The 19760-nt window shown below is 40.6% G+C and overlaps 1 protein-coding gene across 2 annotated transcripts in view; it reads right to left on the bottom strand.

Annotated features, from left to right (window-relative positions):
• Positions 1 to 19329, bottom strand: part of IL7R (interleukin 7 receptor) — a 29231-nt gene extending 9902 nt beyond the window's left edge. For both annotated transcript variants that reach the window (XM_075543004.1, XM_075543005.1), the window contains exons 1-3: positions 19248 to 19329; positions 14739 to 14880; positions 2714 to 2871 (exon numbers count right to left, since the gene is read on the bottom strand). In XM_075543004.1, the coding sequence (XP_075399119.1) occupies positions 2714 to 2871; positions 14739 to 14880; positions 19248 to 19329 (382 nt within the window). The remainder of the gene's footprint in view (positions 1 to 2713; positions 2872 to 14738; positions 14881 to 19247) is intronic.
• Between the last annotated feature and the right edge of the window lie 431 nt (positions 19330 to 19760).

Genomic DNA, 19760 nt, shown 5'->3' with positions numbered 1-19760 from the left:
CTGGAGGAGAGCATCGTGTTTGGTAAAATAGAAGGGCAGTGAAAAAGAGAAAGGCCTCCAATGAGATGGATGGACACAGTGGCTGCATCAAGGAGATCAGGCATAGGCACAACTGTGAGGATGGCACAGGACCATGCAGGGTTTTGTTCTGTTGTGCACACGGTCACTGATGGCTGGACAACTCGATGGCATCTAACGGCAACAACAACTGCAAGACAGTTGCTCACATGGAACGTCTCCTCCTACCCTTTATTTTACTAACTCAGAGAATGAAGTGGAGTCTGGCAGCTAGAATTCTCATATTTTCCTTTTCTCTAATGAATATTTCCCTGTAATCATTGGTTTTCTCTTTGGGAGGTGAGATGTAGGGCATCAGGACGCAAGACCATCATAATATTTAAAACCAATAAAATAATGCATCTTTGCTATCAATTTGAACATTTTCCCCTTATGTGTATTATTTTATTTGCAAATTATCATAGACGGCAGAAATATAACTAACACTTCTTTGTACTGATACATTACAATGGACTTAGACATCCTTTTATAACAAAATATCCCTGAGACTTTGGAAATAACCATATTCACTTCAGAATCATAAATCTATAAGTAATCGAAGAAAACTCCATGTCTATATTCCCAATTTTTCTGATTATTTGATTTTCCTACTCACCAAATGGTAAACTGGTCATCAATATTGCCTAATAACCTGGGAAGCACCATTCAAGAAGTGAAAGGATGCTTTGCATTGGGCAAATCCGCTGCACAAGGTCTTCTTTTAAAACATTAAAGAACTCAGATGTCACCTTGAGGAACAAGGTGAACTGAGACAAGCTACAGCATTTTCATTCACCTCGTGTGCATGTGGAAACCAGACCATAGTGAGTACTGGAGATGTGTCATGGTATTGGCAAAGAATATCGAAAGCATCCGGATTGCCAGAAGATCAACTAGATCTGTCTGGAAAGAAATACAGCCAGAATGTTCCTTAGAAGTCAGAATAATTTTGGACATGTTACCAGGAAAGACCAGTTTCTGGAACAGGACGTCCTGGTTGGTAAAGTAGGTCAGCAAAGAAAGAGGAGGCCCCTTGACCAGATGGACAGACACAGTGGCTGCCAATGGGCTCAAGCTTACGGACACTCGAGAGGATGGCCCAAGAACAGACAGTGTTCCGTTCTGTTGTACGCAGGGTCATTATGAGTAGGAACCAAATTAATGGCACCCACGTGCTACAATATCTATGAATCAGAATCAACTCCATAGCATCAGGGTTGTTGTCGATAATGAAATAGCTGAATGGACTTTCTGATTTATAAAATGTTGTATATGGATATTCTGTTGATCCAAAGGGCCATCAAGATGGTGTTTAGCATTTCAAATGGTAATTGTCTTTGAGATGTCAATGTTGCCTCTTGGGGGAGGGGGAAAGGGCAAGGTTTAATGTGCGTATTCTAGGCCAAATCAGATTTGCTCCATGGGTCACCCCCAAGGCATAAGACTCATCAAAAAGCATATTTATTTTCTTTAATAAAAACTTGTGTGAAGGAGAAATTCATGAAATGATTTGATCAAAACTACATAGCTAAATTAAACTCAGTCCTTACTGAATTATATTGGTTTTTTTATTTGTTTGCCTGGGCTGCTGTGCTTGCTGAGTTGTAGGTAACGGAGCCGGCTCAGATATCGCCCAGGTGCTTGTCATTTGACTTTTAATTACTAGGCAGTGATTTCTCGTTATGGCTGAGCCAGGATGGGTAAGAAATACATTTTAAGGAAGAGCATCTTAGCAGGCATTCTTTGTGTGAAGTGGGCCCAAGAAATATTCATGACAAAGGTATAAGGAAGAGAATGGTTTTGAAAGGTTCTTGGAGGCAGCCTTATTTAAAGTATACCAGACCCCTTATGAAGTTTTTGTTTTAACAAGCTATAGCTTGGAAATGAGACCCTGATATACCAAAAGGTTATCTCAAATACCTGAGACATCTGATTGGACATCCATTTAAACATCCACCAGTGATGCTATGATGATCCTACCTGAAGGATATATATGACTGAAAATCTGTGTGATTAGTCACCGAAATAACCACTCTGAGCCTCTGTACTCGATTGGATAATTTATAATAATCCAATAAAAATACCTTCCTGCCCTAACATATCTTCTTTATGACTAAGTGACTGTATGATATGATTTTCTTCCTGGAACTCTGTCTCTGTCTGTCTGCTAGAAGCTTTTCATAGGAGCCATCAATTCTCAGGTGGACTGGCACCTCCTAGCTTTCCAAGGTGCACTTTTCTGTGCTGAATAAATCCTCTTCATCTCATTTAAGGCCTGACTGTTTTCACTGCAACCCTTGAAAATGGTGCCGATATTGGGAGAGGATAGCAACGACTGAATCGAAGTCATCACAAGGAAGACACGGATATTTGTGGGTTGTCGCCAGCTCTATGGAGACTCTTCCTATCGGGTTGTTCTTGCTGCAGTTTGTAGTTACTATTCCACCCTCTCCCTCACCTGAGTTTGAATTCTGACAGAACGCTCTCACACCAAGAATTTGTAGCATAGGTTTCAATGTTTTCAGTTCTTTCAAAACCATTTCCATTAGATAATTTGCTATTGCACATTATTATTGGGTTTTTTTTTAACACAACCAGTCTTCAGACATACGAAAACAGGGCCACCATGGCCACCCCCTCAAATCCAACTTCTTACCTATCTTGACTATTTTCATTTTTTTGCAAGTTATGCTTTCCTGTCCACGCTTTACATATATTGTGCTTTCTCCAATCAGTGAAAATGCCATTGTCTTGATGAAATACGTGCTTTGCAGTTTATTCAGGTTCAGGCATTTTGTATTCAAGAGGGCACCACTGTAGAAACAAAGGGAAACCGGTTTTAATTCAGGCACTATGGCATTTCAGCAACGGTAGAGTAGTTTATCCTATCAGCTTTAAAAAAAAGTGCGTTAAATAGTGGCTTCCAAAATGATGTCAAAGTCCTGAACTTGAGAAGTTTATGACTTTATTTAGAACAAGGTATTTTGCAGATGTAATTACAGTAAAGATGAGATGTAATTTTATCTAATGATGAGGGTGGATGTTAAATTCAATGACTGCTATCTTTACAGGAGACCTGGGTGCGGAGGAGAAACATGTGAAGACAGAGGCAGAGACTGCAGCAACTTTAACCTAAGTCACGCCGCCATTCCCGAAAGACACCAGAGGCCGAGAGAGAGAGAGAGAGAGAGAGAGAGCCTGGCAACAGATTATCCCCTCAGAGGCCCTGGAAGGAAGCAAACTTGCTGAAACCTTAATTTTAGACTTCTGGCCTCTGGAACGATGAGAAAATTAACTTCCAATGTTTTTTCATCAAGTGTATAATGATTTTTGCAGCAGCTCCAGCCAACTAATACTTTTCAGGAAGGTGCTGCGACTATAATAGTATTAGACAATGTGATTGTCATAGAAAGAAATATTACTAGGGATAAAGAGAAACATTTGATAATGATACAACTTGCAATTCTTCAAGAAGATATAGCAATAAAAAATTCATATGTGCCTAACATAATAACTTTAAAACATATGAGGCAGAAACAACAATAAAATAGAAATTCTATAATCATTATTGGCGATCTCATACTTCATCTTCATAGTAGATATGAGAAATAAACAAAATATTAACAAGTTGCAGAGTCTAAACAAATCCTATCATACTTTGGAATGAATTGAAAATTATAAAACACTGCACCCAACAATGATAGAGATTGCAGTTATTTGAATGCACATGAAACATTCACCAAGATATATCATAACTTAGGTCATTAACCCAGTGCCATCAAGTCGATTAGACTCACACTGAGCTCATAGACATGCTGAGACTATTCATCTTTATGGGAGTAGTTAACCCATCTTTCTCCTGAAGAGTAAGCTAGTGGTCGTGAATTGCCTGCGTTAGGGTTAGCAGATCAATAATATCCCACTGTACTCTCTGGGTTCCTTTAGGCTATAAGATAACTCTGTACAGTTAAAAATGTTGCTAACTTACAAATTCTTTGGCCAAAACAACAAAGAACTAACAATAATATATAGGTGAAAACTCCAAATACCCGCAATTGAACACATTTTTATATAATCTATAAACAAAAGGAGTTCTGGAGGTGTAGTGGGCTACGTATTGGGCTACTTATTGGAAACCACCAGCCACTCTGCGGGGTTAACCCGAAGCTTTCTATTCCTTTAATGATTTCCAGCCTCGGAAACCCTGAGGGGCTGTGTTTCTCTGCCCTAGAGGGTTGCATGAATAGGAACAGACTTGCTGGCAGTGAGCAATTAAAAAAGTAAAAGGCAAGTAATCAATAGATTACTAAATTAATAATATTAGTTAATATTTTAACTAAAAATGACAATAAAAATATAGAAAAATCTATATATGTGGTCTGTAGTCATGCTAAAGGAAATTTTGAGCATTAATTGCTAGACTTAAAAAACTAGAAAAAGACAGATTAAACCCAATGAAGATTGACGCAAGGAGAGAATAAAGTACAGAGAGCAATGAAACAGAAATAGACACAATAGAAAATTTCACAACACTAAAAGTGTTCAGTTTTCTTTGTAAAGGTTAATAGAATTGACAAACCTTAACAAGACTGGAAAAGGAGAGCAATTATCTAGAAATAGACAAAAACAGAAAAATTCAAAAAATTAAAAGGTGTACAGTTTTCTTTGCAGAGTTTACTAGAAGTTATAATCCTTCAGACTGGAAAATAAAAGAAATTTAAAAATATGAATTAGGACTATCAGGAATGTAAGAAGAGATATTATTGGCATTTGTGTAGACATTAAAAGTATAGTAAGAAATATTATTAAAGTTTATGCCACCCCTGACATGATCGCTGAAGTCAAAATAGGTGCATAAGCAAATGCGGTGAAAAAAAAGTTGATGGTGATCTACTATTAAAAGATATAGAGTCTGGGGTCTTAAAGGCTTGAAGTTAACCAAGTGACCAGCTAGAAGGAAATCAACAAAGTCCACATGGAAGGACACCAGCCTGTGTGGTCATCAGGTGTCTATGAGATCAGGTAACAGGCAACAGAAGGCACAGGACAAATAATCATATTGTTGAGAATGAGGGAGCTTGGAGTAGAGACCCCAAATCCATCTATAGACAATTAGACATCCTCTCACAGAAGGATTAGAAAGAAGGGGCTAATCACCAGGGTGCAGTACAGCACTGAAGAAAGCACTCAATATTCCTCTGGTTCCTTGAGGCTTCTTCCCAATATCATGACCCCCTCTACCTTACAAATATGGCTAGATGGAGCATGTTCACTGGTACAGACAAGAGCTCTCAACACACGGAATCCAGGACAGATAAATCCCTTAGAAACTCTCCTCTAGTTCTTATATGCTTCACTCACACTCCCACTATCATGATCCCAATTCTACCTTACAAATCCCGCTAGACCAGAGGATGTACACTGGTACAGATAGGAAGTGGAAACACAGGGAATCCAGGACAGATGATCCCTTCAGGACCAGTGGTGAGAGTGGCGATACCTTGAGGGTGGAGGTAAGGTGGAGTAGAAAGGGGGGAGCCGAATACAAGGATCTACATATAACCTCCTCCCTGGGGGAAGGGCAGCAGAAAAGTGGGTGAAGGGAGATGTCAGACAGTGTAAGATGTGATAAAATAATAATAATGCATAAATTATCAAGAGCTCATGAGGGAGGGGGAGCGGAGAGGGAGGGGGAAATGAGCTGATATCAAAGGCTCAAGTAGAAAGAAAATGTTTTGAGAACGATGATGGCAACAAACGTACAAATGTGCTTCACACACTGGATGGATGTATGGATTGTGATAAGAGTTGTATGAGCCCCCAATAAAATGATTTTTAAAAAAGAAAGAAATGGGAGTAGTGATCCCAAGAGGGTAGGGGGATGGGGAGGGGAAAAAAGGGGGAAAGTGATCACAATTATTGATGTATAATGCCTCGCTCTTTGCCCACATGGGGAAGAACAACAGAGACATGGGCGAAGGGAGATAGCATAAGACAGTGTAAGATATGAAAATAATCATAATGTATAATTTATCAAGAGTTCACAAGGGTGGGAGGAGGAGGGAAGGAGGAAAAAAGAGGAGCTAAAATCAAGGGCTCAAGCAGGAAGAAAATGTTTAGAAAATGATGGTGGCAACATACGCACAAATGTGTGTTTTACAATTGATGTATGGATTGTTATAAGAGCTGTATAAACCCCCAATGAAATGATTTTCACAAAAGTTTATGCCAATAAAATGAACACTTTAGAAGGAAAATTAGGTGTAATGGAAAATAAGTTAGTAAAATTGACTCAGAAGAAATGAAACATTCATATAATTATATTGCTTTTAAAGAAATCAAATTTATTAGCATAAATTACCCCATAAAGAGAATTGTGTGTCCAGATGAATATATGCTCCTGAATTCAATAAAACATTTAAAGCAGGAACAGTACTAATCTGAAAGAAATTATTCTAGAATTTAGAGGTAAAGTGAATACTTCCTAACTTATTTCATGAAGCAAGTCATATTATAGTTTAAGACTTGGCATAATTATTATAGGAAAGAAATCTCCAGACAGGCGCTCTTCAGGACTATGTGCAAACTCCTCAGGAAAGTGTTAACAAATGCTAACCAATGTTAACGAATGATGAGGAATCTGCACTATACCTCAGCACATAGATGAACCTAGAGGACATTATGCTGAGTGAAGTAAGTCAATAACAAGAGGATAAATATTGTATGAGAACATTCATGTAAAAAAAGGAGGAAAAGGGTCACATGAAAATAAACATTCTCTTTGATGGTTATCAGTTCTGAAAGAGGCAGAGTGGGTGAGAGCAGACTCATGTTAACTTGGGTGAAGGGAAACTCACTCACGGTCCTCAAGTCAATTTTGACTCATACGGACCTTATAGAACAGGGCAGAAATGCTCTCTAGGCTTCTGAGGGTGTCATTGTGTATAGGGGTACAAAGCTTCATCTCTCTCCCGTCAAGCGGCTTGCAATTAGCAGCCCATCAAGTAACCCACTGGGGCTGAACTGCAGGCATTCTAAAATGAGAAGAGCAGAAAAGAGCGATGGAGGCGGTGGGCACTGGGAGAAGGGCAAAGTTAAAGGCAGCACAGGTGAATACTGTTGTGTACAGAAACAGGCAACAACAATGACCTATGAGTAGGTAGGTGCCTGGATAGACACACAAGCTCAAGTTACGTGGGAGGAGAAGAGATGCACACTCATGAATGAATATACATAAGTTTGACAGAACTATTCTAGATGTGTATTCTCCTTTGGCACAAATGCATTCATGATTGTAGTGGAGAGGGTACGTTTATAAAAACATCTAAGATATAATCAAAGACCTCCAGGGAATGATTTTCTAGGGGCCGAGGAACATGGTGTTGGGGTACACCAAGGTCAGTTGGCATAACAGAGATCATAAAAGAACAATGTTTCATATTCTACTGATTAGATGAATCACAACTGGGGCTTAAAAGGCTCACGAGTGGGCCCCTAAGGGCCACTCTCTCTGTTAGGAAAGAAAAAAAAAAACAGTGAAGAGGATCGTAGTCATGGAAGTAATTAGTTGACTGGACTAATGGAGCACCCAACCAGCAGTTTCCATGACGCCAAGACCAGAAGAACTAGATGAACTAGAACCCTAAGGAGGTACACAGACCTTAGAAGAGTTATGAAGTAGCAACGAAAATACTTTTATGGTTGGGGGTCACCACAACATGAGGCACTGTATTAAAGGGTCCCAGCATGAGGAAGGTTGAGAACCACTGCCTAGAGTAATCAACAACTTGAGATGAAAAAGATAGTATTTATGCAAGGACAAAGTTTAGACGCGTTGGCAAAGAAGAAAGAGTGGAAACAGGAAATACAGGGACAAGTGGGATAAGGGATATTAGTGACATTGTGGCAAAAGTAGTCAATGAGGTGAATTCTTGAATGGAAAACTGATCTGCTCTGTAAACCCTCACCCAATTCTCAATGAAAAAAAAACTTTTTTAACGTCGGACAGTGTAAGACATGATAAAATAATTATCAAGGGTTCATGATGGAGGGGCGAGCGGGGAGGGAGGGGAAAAAACGATGAGTTGATCCAAGGGCTTACGTGGAGAGCAAATGTTTTGAGAATGATGAAGGCTATGAGTGTACAAATGTGCTTGACACAATGGATGTATGTATGGATTGTGATAAGAAATGTATGAGCCCCCAATAAAATGATTAAAAAAAAAACCCAAAACCAAAACTTTTAGGTTAAAGCAACTAAAAGAAAAATAATAAACTACTGATTTGTTTAAAAAAAAAGAAAATGTTAACCCATCAATGTGAATACATTACAACCAAGTGAGATGCAGCTCAGGCAATCCATGTAGATTCAACATCCAAACTCCATCAACAGAATAAAATGCATAAGTGACATGATCCTATCAATTGATACAGTACAGGGAGAGCATGTAACAAAATTCAACATTCATTTGTGATTACTAAAGAACTTTCAGGAAGAAAAAAAAGATACTTCATTAAGCTAGCTAAAGGGTATTATTATAATTTTTTAAAAGAAAATCTACAGTTAGTATTATACTTGATGGTGAAATTTTGAATGCTTTCCCTTTAAAAGCAGGTCAAGGAAGGGATATTTGCTTTCCCTGCGTCTCTTTCACCTTGTGTGGCAGTCTTTAGCCAGCGCTAAGGGCAGCTAAGCAGCTTAAAAGGCACTCAGGCTGGAAAGGAAGAAGAAAGACTTTCTTCATTTGTAGAAAACATATTTGTTCACAAGGAAAATGATAAAAATTTACCAATACCAGAGCTAATCCACTGAATTTAAGTTCATTGTACAAGAGTCAAATCTATTTGTAGACTAGCTTCACATTATTTTAAAAGAAATTAAAAATCGTTCTCTTTGTAATAGCAATAACCCATAAAATGGTTAGTAATAAAGTTAATCAAAGACATTGAAGGCCTCTGTTATGAAAATTATAGAACATTTCTGGAAGATAGTTGGGTTGATTCTGAATCATCGTAACCCTATAGGACAGAGTAGAACTGCCCCAGTGGGTTTTCAAGACTAACTCTTTATGGGAGTAGAAAGCGAAATCTTTCTCTGGCAGAGCAGCTGGTGTTTTGAACTGCTGTCCTTGTGGGTTGTGGGTTTCTAAGACTATAAATTTTTAGGAGAGTAGAGATTCTGGGCTTTCTCAATCCTAATAGTAAGGCGATTTCTCAGATTGGCTATTGACGCAACACAAAATCCCCAAACCAAACCAGTTGTTGTTAACTATTTGTCAAAATCTTAGCAGTTCATTTCTAAAAATTGACAAGCTGATTCTAAAATTCATGTAAAAATAACAAAGAATCTTGAGTCATGAAAACAATATTGAAAATGTAGACCAAGTGTTAAAGAGGCTGAGCACTTGGTGGCAAGTTTCCTGTAACATGGTAATCTCAACTGCAAGAATAGTGGGTTCAGAAAAGATGTACACACCTGAAATAGATCAGTACTAAACCTAGGCCTCTTAGTCACCAAACATGAACTGAGTCAATGTATTAAAAAAATCAATCTTGATCCTTCACAAAAATTAGAGATGTATGTTAGGCCTTAAGATAAAAAGTGGAGAAGTAAACAAGAAATTGCCCTCCTGTCTTTGGGAGTAGGTAGACAAAGCTATTTTACAACAAGGGCATGCAAAAAGTACCTAATGTAGAAGGATAAGTTGAGACATTGACCTTCATCAAAGTTAAAAGTAAACGTTTTTTTGGTTCTTATATTACAGCATTAGGAAAATGAAGTGCTAAGTTAGAGACTGGTAGCACATGTACCTGACAAAGGACTTGTATCAGCGATCATACCCATGAATTACAAGGGTCAACAAGTCAGTGAAAAATAGAAAATAATAGAAAATCAAAAGGACATGTAGCTATCCAAGAACACAGAAAAAGTATTCCATACTAGTGATTATTTGTAAACTAAGACCACTGAGGTGCCATTGCAAAACCACTAGAATGGTGAAAATGATAAAGGCTGGTACCATTCATGCGGCCTATGTGTGGATCTTGCATGAACTGCTAATGGTAGGACCACTTTGGAAAGGGGTTTGGCAGTTTCTTACGAAGTTAAAAATATACCCACTCTACGAAACTAAGCAATTCTACCCTCGGTCTGTCCACAAAGTGACCTGCACAACACTGCTAACGGTGCCTTAACAAAAGAAGAGCCTAAAACACAAACAAACAAACAACCTAAAATGTGCATCCAAAAGAAAAGATGGGAAAACCTCTGGCACATGAACACCGTTACGGAGAAAAGACGAGCCATGAAGCGTGCATCACCAGCTCAATCTCAAACACCTAGCTGAGGGAAAGAAGGCAGCAGCGTCAAACTGTGCTGGTCTCTTTTTCAGAACTGTCAAGAACTGGTCAAACGAGTCCTTGATGATAGAAATCTGAACTGTGATCACTCGAGATGGTTGCGAATTGACTACAAGGGGACATGAGGTATCTCCCCAAGGTGGAAGAAATATATATTTGAATATCATAATCAAGGTGTCGTTACATGCTGTATGCTGTATGCATGCCTCAAAAGGTACGGAAGATAAGCACATGTCACCCGATATAAATTTTACCCCCAAAACGAACTGTTATAAGAAAATAAATAGAGTTAAATTGATGAGCAATATATAAATTATGAAAATGATGCAAAGTATATATATTATCATTGTGAAATCAATTATACAGTATAGAATCAAAAGTGAAATGATTGATTTTTCTTGTTATCACAGCATCGGCTTAATTTCCCTCCCTTGTGATGCTCAGTTTACTAACAGTTCTCCCCCAACTGTGGACAACTTATATACAGCCAATTTATATCCAGTCCAAAAATGAGTCATAAAACCAGCATTTGTTGTGTGACCTCCAACTCATGGTGCCCTGCTGTGGGTCAGAATATAACTGTATCCCACAGGGTTTGCAGTGGCTGATTTTTGGGTAGTAGAATACCAGGACTTTCTTCCAAATTGCCCCTGGATGCACTTGAATCTCCAACAATTAGGAACTGGCTCCTTTAACACATTAGCTGTTTGTACCTGCTGGGAGAAGGGATCTTGGTTGGCAGAGGTACATCTCTCTGAGTTTACTGTGCACTTCATGCATAACCTACATGAAAAAATTCCTTCTCGTTAACCAGATATTGACAGAGTCATAATTATAGGGAGCCTGTGGTAGGAAGGCTCTTTTCTACTTACAATTTAGAACAGTTTCTTGCTAGGTTTGGGTCACAGGGTGTAGGTGTGTACACTTTCCATGTGCTCAAGGGAGCACTGTGCGGGGTGGGTCCTGGACACAAAGGAACGCGGCTGTGTGGTCGGAGGTGAATGTGGGACTGTTGGGTGTTGGTGCTGTAAAGAGAAATTTGAAGAGAATGCCTCAACTTTAGCTATACAGAATAATTTACCTTCGGGCTGCTGTGGTCTTTAAGTAGCAACTAAACTTGTACAGTCTAGGAGAAACTTGAGGTAGGTGAAGAAATCTTACATGTATTCATTGGCTAGATAGATTCATTACTGAGGAAACATTCCTCCCAGTACTTATCTCCAAATATAATTTCGTGGTCACCTGCCATCTCTCGTGGCGTGCAGCTGTTCAGGCTTTGCACACGTGTGGAGATTTCTAGAGATTGTTGGATTGAGGTAGATGAGTTGGCCCACTTGGAACAGAGTAAGAATAAAATATAAACGTTAAGGTGAACTGGATCATCCCAGGGAAACAAACTTGGGAGGAGAGTAAGACGGAATCATTTTAAGCTGATCACATCATCATGATTTGCTGAGTAAAGGCAGAAGGGGAAAAATAGGAGTCGGATTCTGTGTTCTGAATTTCAGGACATGTGATTTGGAGAAATTTTAAAGATAACGGCTTCTAGTTCCATCTTGGAGCTGAGAATACATCTGTATGTGAGCTAGATGAAGGATAGATGATGGATCCAAACAATGTCGCAGGGTTCGGGTGCTATCGCATAGGTCAGTATGTTAAATGTATTTCCCTTGGCAACAGAGTAGAGCCCTGGTAGCGTAATGAGTAACCCGCTGATCTGTTAACCACAAGATCAGCTGTTCAGAGTTACCTGCTGCATCTTGGGATAAAGATGAGGTTTTCTAATCCTTTGAAGATTTAGTCTTGGAAACCTACAGAGGCAGTTGTAGTCTGTCCTATAGGACCACTCACTCACTGTAAGTTGGAATCAACTTGATGACAATAAGTTTGGTTATTTTGGTTGTTGGTGGTGTAAAGAGATATTTTTATATGAAAATATTGGGGGGAAATATTTTTTTGATTCCTGTTGGCCTTTGTAGAAAGATTCTAGCTTTAGAAGAAGAAGAGGAAGAAGAAGAAGAAGAAGAAGAAGAAGAAGAAGAAGAAGAAGAAGAAGAAGAAGAAGAAGAAGAAGAAGAAGAAGAAGGAGGAGGAGGAGGAGGAGGAGGAGGAGGAGGAGGAGGAGGAAGAGGAGAAGAAGAAGAAGAGATGATTTTGAGGATTAGTATGGTTTCCTGACCCAAAGACTAAATTCACAGCACTTGACTGACCTGGCTTGTTGAGCCTAGCAAAGCACGTCTGTTGGCAGAAAGCAGAGTGTGACAATGGTGGTAATTGAGGAAAACAAACTATGACATGTTTGAAGTGGTATCTGTAGGCGGTACATGGGAGTGACTGCGGTGCCCCGACGAACGTGGAAATAAAGGAAATAGATCCCCTTCTGAGAGCTCACTATGACATCTATACAAATAGCTACTAGCAGGGTCTGAAATGTAAATGCCTGATGGGGTCCAGGCTGGCAGAACAAAGTAAAGACGTGAACTTATTTTTAAACCTATTTTTCCACAGACATTTTCTTTTTTTTTGAAGTACCCTGGTATCTGGTTCCAATTGAAAACCCAAATCAAGGCTACAGACAACTTAAAACATGACAGGAAAAATCAAGAGCCTTGCTAAGGGAAGTGGGCAAGTTTATGTACGTGCGGTCAAACACTGTGAGTGAAAGTGGGCCTGGAGGTCAGCCTTGACCTGGTCAAGAGAAACCACAGTGAACACGGCGGTCCATCATCCAGCTGTGTGGAGAACCCCGGGTCAAACTTTGGTGTTGACTTGACCACACGGTTTGGCTACTTGCATATAGTTTCATTGCAGCTTAGGGGCAGTGGTGATGTCTCAGTAGACTTCTCTCACCTTCCATACAAGAGAACCAGGCTTGATTCCTGGCCCAGTACACCTCATGGGAAGCCAGTCACCACCTGTCTGTCGGTAGACGAACCAATCTCAGCAGAACCAACAGGGCCCACTGAGACGAGGGAAGCAGGCATATTGGCAGAGTGCAGTCTGTGGCAGTGGTGGTCACTGAGGAAAGACACACTGGGAAGGAAGGCCCGGGGTTAGGCTGCAGCTGTTGTCAGACATCGTCTTGCCATAATGGGAGCAGCTTGCAGCCTTGGCCCTTAACAAGATGGGTGGACATCTTTCTGCAGAGGACTCAGCTGCGAGCCATTGTGAAGATGGTGTAGGACGAGGCGGTGATTCCTTCTGCTGTCTGCAGGGTCGCTGTAAGTTTGAACCGACTCAATGGCACCTCCACAACCACACAGAATCCAGAGTTGGTCTGCACTCTGATATTATGGGGGTTTGACTGGGGATCTCTAGAAGTTGCAAACCCTTCTATACTATCGGTGAATGTTGCCACATTTTCCTCATTAGCCATTCACGAAGCATTGGTCTGACCTGATGTTGGTGATAATCTGGAGCCAGAATTTCCCATTCGAGTCCTTTTCATGTCACCAGAGATAGTAACCCTTGGCAACAAACGAGGTGTATGGAGGAGGGTGAAGATAAAGGGCCTGGGGTTCTGTAGCAAACTTTCCAACGAGAGCCTTTTTGGTTTACTTGGCCCTTTCTTGGAGGTTTCATGAAACCCAGCAGGAATACGTTCCTTTAGATTTTTAGAAAACATCGATTGAGAAGATATTTTGAAGTCAAAATGGTACATAGAGAAGGCACATTATATGTAAAAGGTATTTTTCTTAAATTTCACTGATTGTGCTTGGGTAGGGAAGTTAGACCTGTAAGCCTGGAACCCTGGCTTCAAGCTTCTTCTTCATTGCCCCTGACACGGAACTATTCCTCTGCACGCTGCCCATGTGTTACATTGTCCAGTCATCAGAGCATATCTATGAGGTAGGTCTAGCTCATTCTACAAATGAGGAAACTGAGGTATACATAAGTTACATAACTTGTTTTAGGTTAAAAAAAACACCAAAAAGACTAGCAAATATTGGCAGTGAGATTAGAGACCGGTCTCCTGGGCCGGGAACTTGAAACACCAATTGTCTCAAGTTGAGTAGATCAATCTGGGAGAGAATGTTCTAGGAGAATGAGTATTTTCATTCTACCACGAGGTCCGGAAAGACGTGGGCCATCCAGGATCCCTCCCATCATCTGATGGTGGCAGCAGCACCTGGAAGATGAATGTCTGGGGTTGAGTCTTCTGGGGAGGGACAAGGAGTATTAAGTGATTTTAGCAAGCTCATGAGAGTTTTGAACCACCTGAAAATCAGGCCACGCCTTCTTTCTTTTGCACCCATGCTTCTGCAATGTATTGAAGGAGAGATTGAGGATTTGTAAGTGCCCATGAAACCGCCCTTCCTCACCATATTGTCAATTTCAGGTTGGTCCTGTTGACATCTGGGTCATCAAAAGCACAGGTCAATGAGTGATGATGGGATCCATTCACTTCCAGCTGACTGTAGCATGAGAATGAGTAGTCATCTGGCTCAGCATCTTCCAAGTCTCCTGGGGAGGAACAAACTTGCAGTTACTAATGGAGCAACTGAATGCAGATGTGGTATATCTAGAGTAACACTGCTGAGATGGCAGACATGAATGCTAGGCATAAAGGCAAAATAGCAATTCTACTTTATTGAAAGGAGGGAAGTTCAAGGACATGGAGAAGAATGTGGTATAAGTAAACCCACGGTCCTCAGATTTTCTTTCCTATTAGAAATAAAAGCTCATCACAATGAATAAATAGCCTCTAAACAATATTTCCCTGGTGATGTAGTGGTTCTGAGCTGGGCTGCTAATCAGGAGGGCAGCAGTTTGAAACCACTAGCCTCTCTCAGCAAGAAAGAGGCTTTCGACTCCAGTAAAGAGTGACTGTCTTGGAAAACCACAAGGCTAATTTCACCCTGCCCTGTGAGGTCACTGTGAGTCATAATTGACTCAATGGCAGTGAGTTTGGCTTTTGAAACAATTTTTCCAAATATCCCTACCACTGGGATAGTGCATTCCTGATCTAGAATGAGGAACTGAGCATCACTCTGTCCTTCCTTTAAACTCGAAATTTAATCTATTTGTACAAATAGAGGTACGTTGTCCCTATATTGCTCACATTTTTAAGGGATGGCTTTGACTTGATGACAGTGAGTTAGGGTTTTATTGGGGGGGGGGTGTTTCTTTACCCTTGATTTAGGCATTCCCACAAGCAATAGTGTTGCCTGTCTATAGGAGAATTCTCTTTTAAGGCAACTTCTCTTGGGAGACTGAATCACACCAGATGGGCCTTCCCGTAGATCTCATAGATACAGCTTTGGTTTGGCGAGGTTGGAAAAGTCTGTCAGCAAATACACACTGATTAGGATCTGAGAACATTCAGAGAAACCAAAGCAATTCTCAGAGCGGTAGAGCCTGAGCCTGGGATTGCTTCCGGGACTTCTGTCCACTCCTACCAGGAATGAAGTGCCCTTGGGCTTTGGATGGATCCAGAAAATACTAAGATCAAACCACAACAGAACGTACCAAACTCCACAGGATGTCCAAACACCAATCTCGTTAGGGGCATAGAAGCAAATGGGTACCAGTATAACGAATGTCTTCCACTGACCTTTGCGGGCCAGTCTAGCAAAGTGCATTTGTAGGCGATTCCTAATGATGGATGCCCTGTTTGTACTCTGCTTCCTGCACTTTAAGTGACTGTATGTCAAGAAACAGTAGCTTGTTGGTCCTTCAGCAGGTGCCACCATGCAGGGTTGCTTTGTAACCAAGAAAAATCCCCTCAGTGCCTTGCAAAATTGAGTGACATTTTACCAAGAGAATGTTATACTTGGACTAAGCTGAAAAGTTCTTAGCTATGTGTCACGTATTCCAACTAAGGACTTCTTGTACCAGAGATAGAGACACGTAGGTTTTAAGTTCTTGTTCTGCTTCATAGTAGCCCTGGCCCTCAGCCCAAAAGGTCAACAGTTTGAAACCACCACTCACTCTGTGGGAAAAAGACTTGGTTTTCTACTCCTGTACAGAGTTACAGTCTTGGAAACCCACAGGGGAAATTCTACCCTTTCATATACAATAGCTCTGAGTCATAATTGACTCAATGGTTGAGAGAGAGAGAGAGAGAGAGAGAGAGAGAGAGAGAGAGAGAGAGAGAGAGAGAGAGAGAGCGAGAGAGCTCAGTGTTCTGATACGTAAATGCATTTGATTGTGAGGACTCACTGAGAAAACCCACACAGTGACTTCACCTAGCACAGATGTTAGCAAATTTTGAGACCGAAGAGCAATCCTGTGCCTTACAAAAATTAAAAAATTACTCAAGAGCCATAAACATAATGTTGCAAGCAAATGAAATCACCATTATTTGAATAACATCCTTAACAAATTTTATAAATGACATTATGATAGTTTTATTTTCATTTTCAATTGTGCTTCAGAGCCACATGAAAGTACTGCATGTTGCTCATGAGCCGTAGTTTGCCAACCCCTGACCTAGCACACTGGCAACACTCCATAGGCGTTAACGATGGTGTTCACCCTTTCTGTTTTTGTAAAGATTTATAGCTTTGGAAACACACAAGGGCTGTTCAATTCTGCCCTGCAGGGTCCCTATGTGTCAGAATCAACTTGATGTTTATGAGCGTCAACATGATTTTAGAGAAATAAGTAATGCAATGATAAAAAAAGATTTCAGATTCTGAAAACACTCAGGAAACTTGGGGCTTTTCTGAAAGGAGTTTATGGCAGCTGAAAGTGCCATATTCCTGTGGGTCTGCAAGGAGGTAGAGCTTTTATTTTCAAAGTATCCAATGTCTAAGCCTCGTCACCTATAAAGCTTTGAGGACTATGCTTTATATGCAAGACAGTGCCATAAGTGTGGTTTCAAAGTCTTCTTCCCTCTCACTGGAATTAGTTTATGGAAATGTTTACCTATTTTAGATTTAAAAAAATCATTTTATTGGGGGCTCGTACAATTCTTATCACAATCCATACATCCATCCATTGTGTCAAGAACATATGTACATTTGTTGCCATCATCATTCTCAAAACATTTGCTTTCTACTTGAGCCCTTAATATCTGCTGCTCATTTCCCCCTCCATCCCCACTCCCCCCTACCTCATGAGCCCTTCATCATTCATCAATTATTATTATTATTTTGTCATATTTTAGATTTTTAAAAAAATACCCATTTCGTTTCTTGGTGAGCTTGTTGATTTTCAGAGAACTTATCTTTCGACAAACAGTAGCGAGAAGTCTGTGAAATCCTAAGACCTCAAACTGGGAAATACAGGGACATCATCCTGTGGCTGGGTGGTTACACTTCAAATGCTTTACGGATGTTCTTTAAAAAGTTGAAGTGAAAACTCAGACTTCATTCAGAGTTGTCCTTTCTTTTAAAACAGGCTGGCCACCAGAGAGAAGGCAAGGGTACATTATCCTAAAGAAAGGTCTATGTGAATATGCTAGTCTATGGTGCATGTTTTGCTCCAATTTTCCAGGAGTCTGTCTGCCCCCAAGCCAACATTGACCATGGATAATGATCAGCGCCCACAAAGTGATTCATACATGTTCACGCTGAGCAAATGTCAACCTGCTGACAATTCCCTTAATGAGAAAATTCTAGGGATTTCCATCCGTAGTGATTACACGACCTGAAATATTTACACTGAGTCATTGGGCTGATGTGTTTGATAACACCCAGAGCCAACGCTTTGAACTCTACAGTGCAAGAGCTTCATCTAAAGGAACAAACAGGTGATCCAAATCCCCGGTTGGTTTCTCTGGCTGCGACTTCACCTTGGCCTACAGGTCTGTTGTCATTATGCATTGATTAATCAAGAAGGTCTGCTTCTAAACCAAAATCCACACTCACTGTCTTCAAGTAAATTCTGTCTCTTAGTGTTCGTATAGGACACAGTAGGGTTTCCAAGGCTGTAAGTCTTTATGGAAGCATATTGCAACATTTGGGTCACAATGAGTGCTTTCATTGCTGTGTAACATTGTCTACTTCGAAGGTACTAGAGATTTTTAAGATGCCCAAATACAATTACTATTTATAGGAAGATCCAAAACAAAATTCAAAGCCATCAAATCGATGCCGACTCGCAGCGACCTTACAGGACAGGGTAGAATTGCCTCTGTGAGTTTCTAAGATTATAACTCTTTACAGGAGTAGAAAGACCTGTATTTCTCCCAAGGAGTGGCTAGTGGTCTTGAACTGTTGACCTTGTGGGTAGCAACCCAATGCATAACCTCTATGCCACCAGGGCTCTTTTTGAAGGAGGACAAGGTGGTTGATATGGTGACAATAAAGCATATTTTGGTGAACCAGCTCACTTAGATCCTTATTGAGCTCTCCCCATGAATCCATCAAAAACGGAAGGGGTTTGAAAGCATTTTCAAGTGTATACTGAATGTTTACTGTGTCTAGACACTCTATTAGGTGCCAGGGATAAAACACTGGCCACGGTAGTCAAAGCTCTTGTTTCTGGACACGATTTTTTCATACATGATGGAAATTCCTAAAAACTCAACACAACAAGCCTAGCTTTATGTCTTTTCAAGGTGAGATGACCCTCGAGATTTGGCAATCACGGCAGTTAGAGCATTGATATAGGTGTTCCTTTTGTAAGAACAGAGGCATCAATCCACATTAAAATCCCTTTTGAGACTCAGTAGCTTTCCTTCTTGAAAATCCTAAGACTGTCTATAAACCACCACAGTGTAAGCTTCATGTCCCCTCTCCTGGTGGTTTGAACCTTTGTGCTCTAGTTCTGAATACACGCTAAGTTCTCAGAAGACTTTCCGACCCAAGCTCAGCCACCTCAATAATCTACTGTGCACACCAAAGATCCTCCAAAATCCTAAAGAAACGTTAGAAATGACTCACCGTTCTGCGCATAGCCACTTTCTCCAGATACGGCGTGAAGGAAATAGAAAGCCATCCCCACAGCGGTACCTAGAATTGCCATTTTGGTAGAAAGAAAGAGGAGCATGTAGGCTTGTGGAGCCCATGTGTGTGAATGAATGAGAGAGAGAGCGCGAGCGAGTGAGCGAGCGCGCAAGAGAGGTCGTTCTATCTACAGCTTTATACTTATTTAACCACAGCCAGGGGGAAGTATAAACACAGCAGAAAAGAAGGCAAGTGTCAGAAACAGGAAGCTTGAGTGGATGGCTGCTGTCAGCGGAGGGAGAGGACATCAGGGACAGAGAGCATGGCACGTGATTAGGAGAATCAAGGAGGTGCTGTGGCGGAGGCTCCACTTCATGGCGATCTCCTGGGTGGTGGAGGAGAACGGTGCTCCTCCATAAGGTGATTTTGGCGGTGGTGGTTTTTTCAGCCATACGTTTTTCTCTCTCAAAGTTTTGTTTAGTTTTTAAATCAGTAAAAGAAATGAGTCCT

Source organism: Tenrec ecaudatus, chromosome 2 (genome assembly GCF_050624435.1).
Source record: "Tenrec ecaudatus isolate mTenEca1 chromosome 2, mTenEca1.hap1, whole genome shotgun sequence".
Classification (NCBI taxonomy): domain Eukaryota; kingdom Metazoa; phylum Chordata; class Mammalia; order Afrosoricida; family Tenrecidae; genus Tenrec; species Tenrec ecaudatus.
The sequence above is the reverse complement of the archived record's forward strand: the minus strand, read 5'-3'. Positions and strand labels throughout refer to the sequence as shown.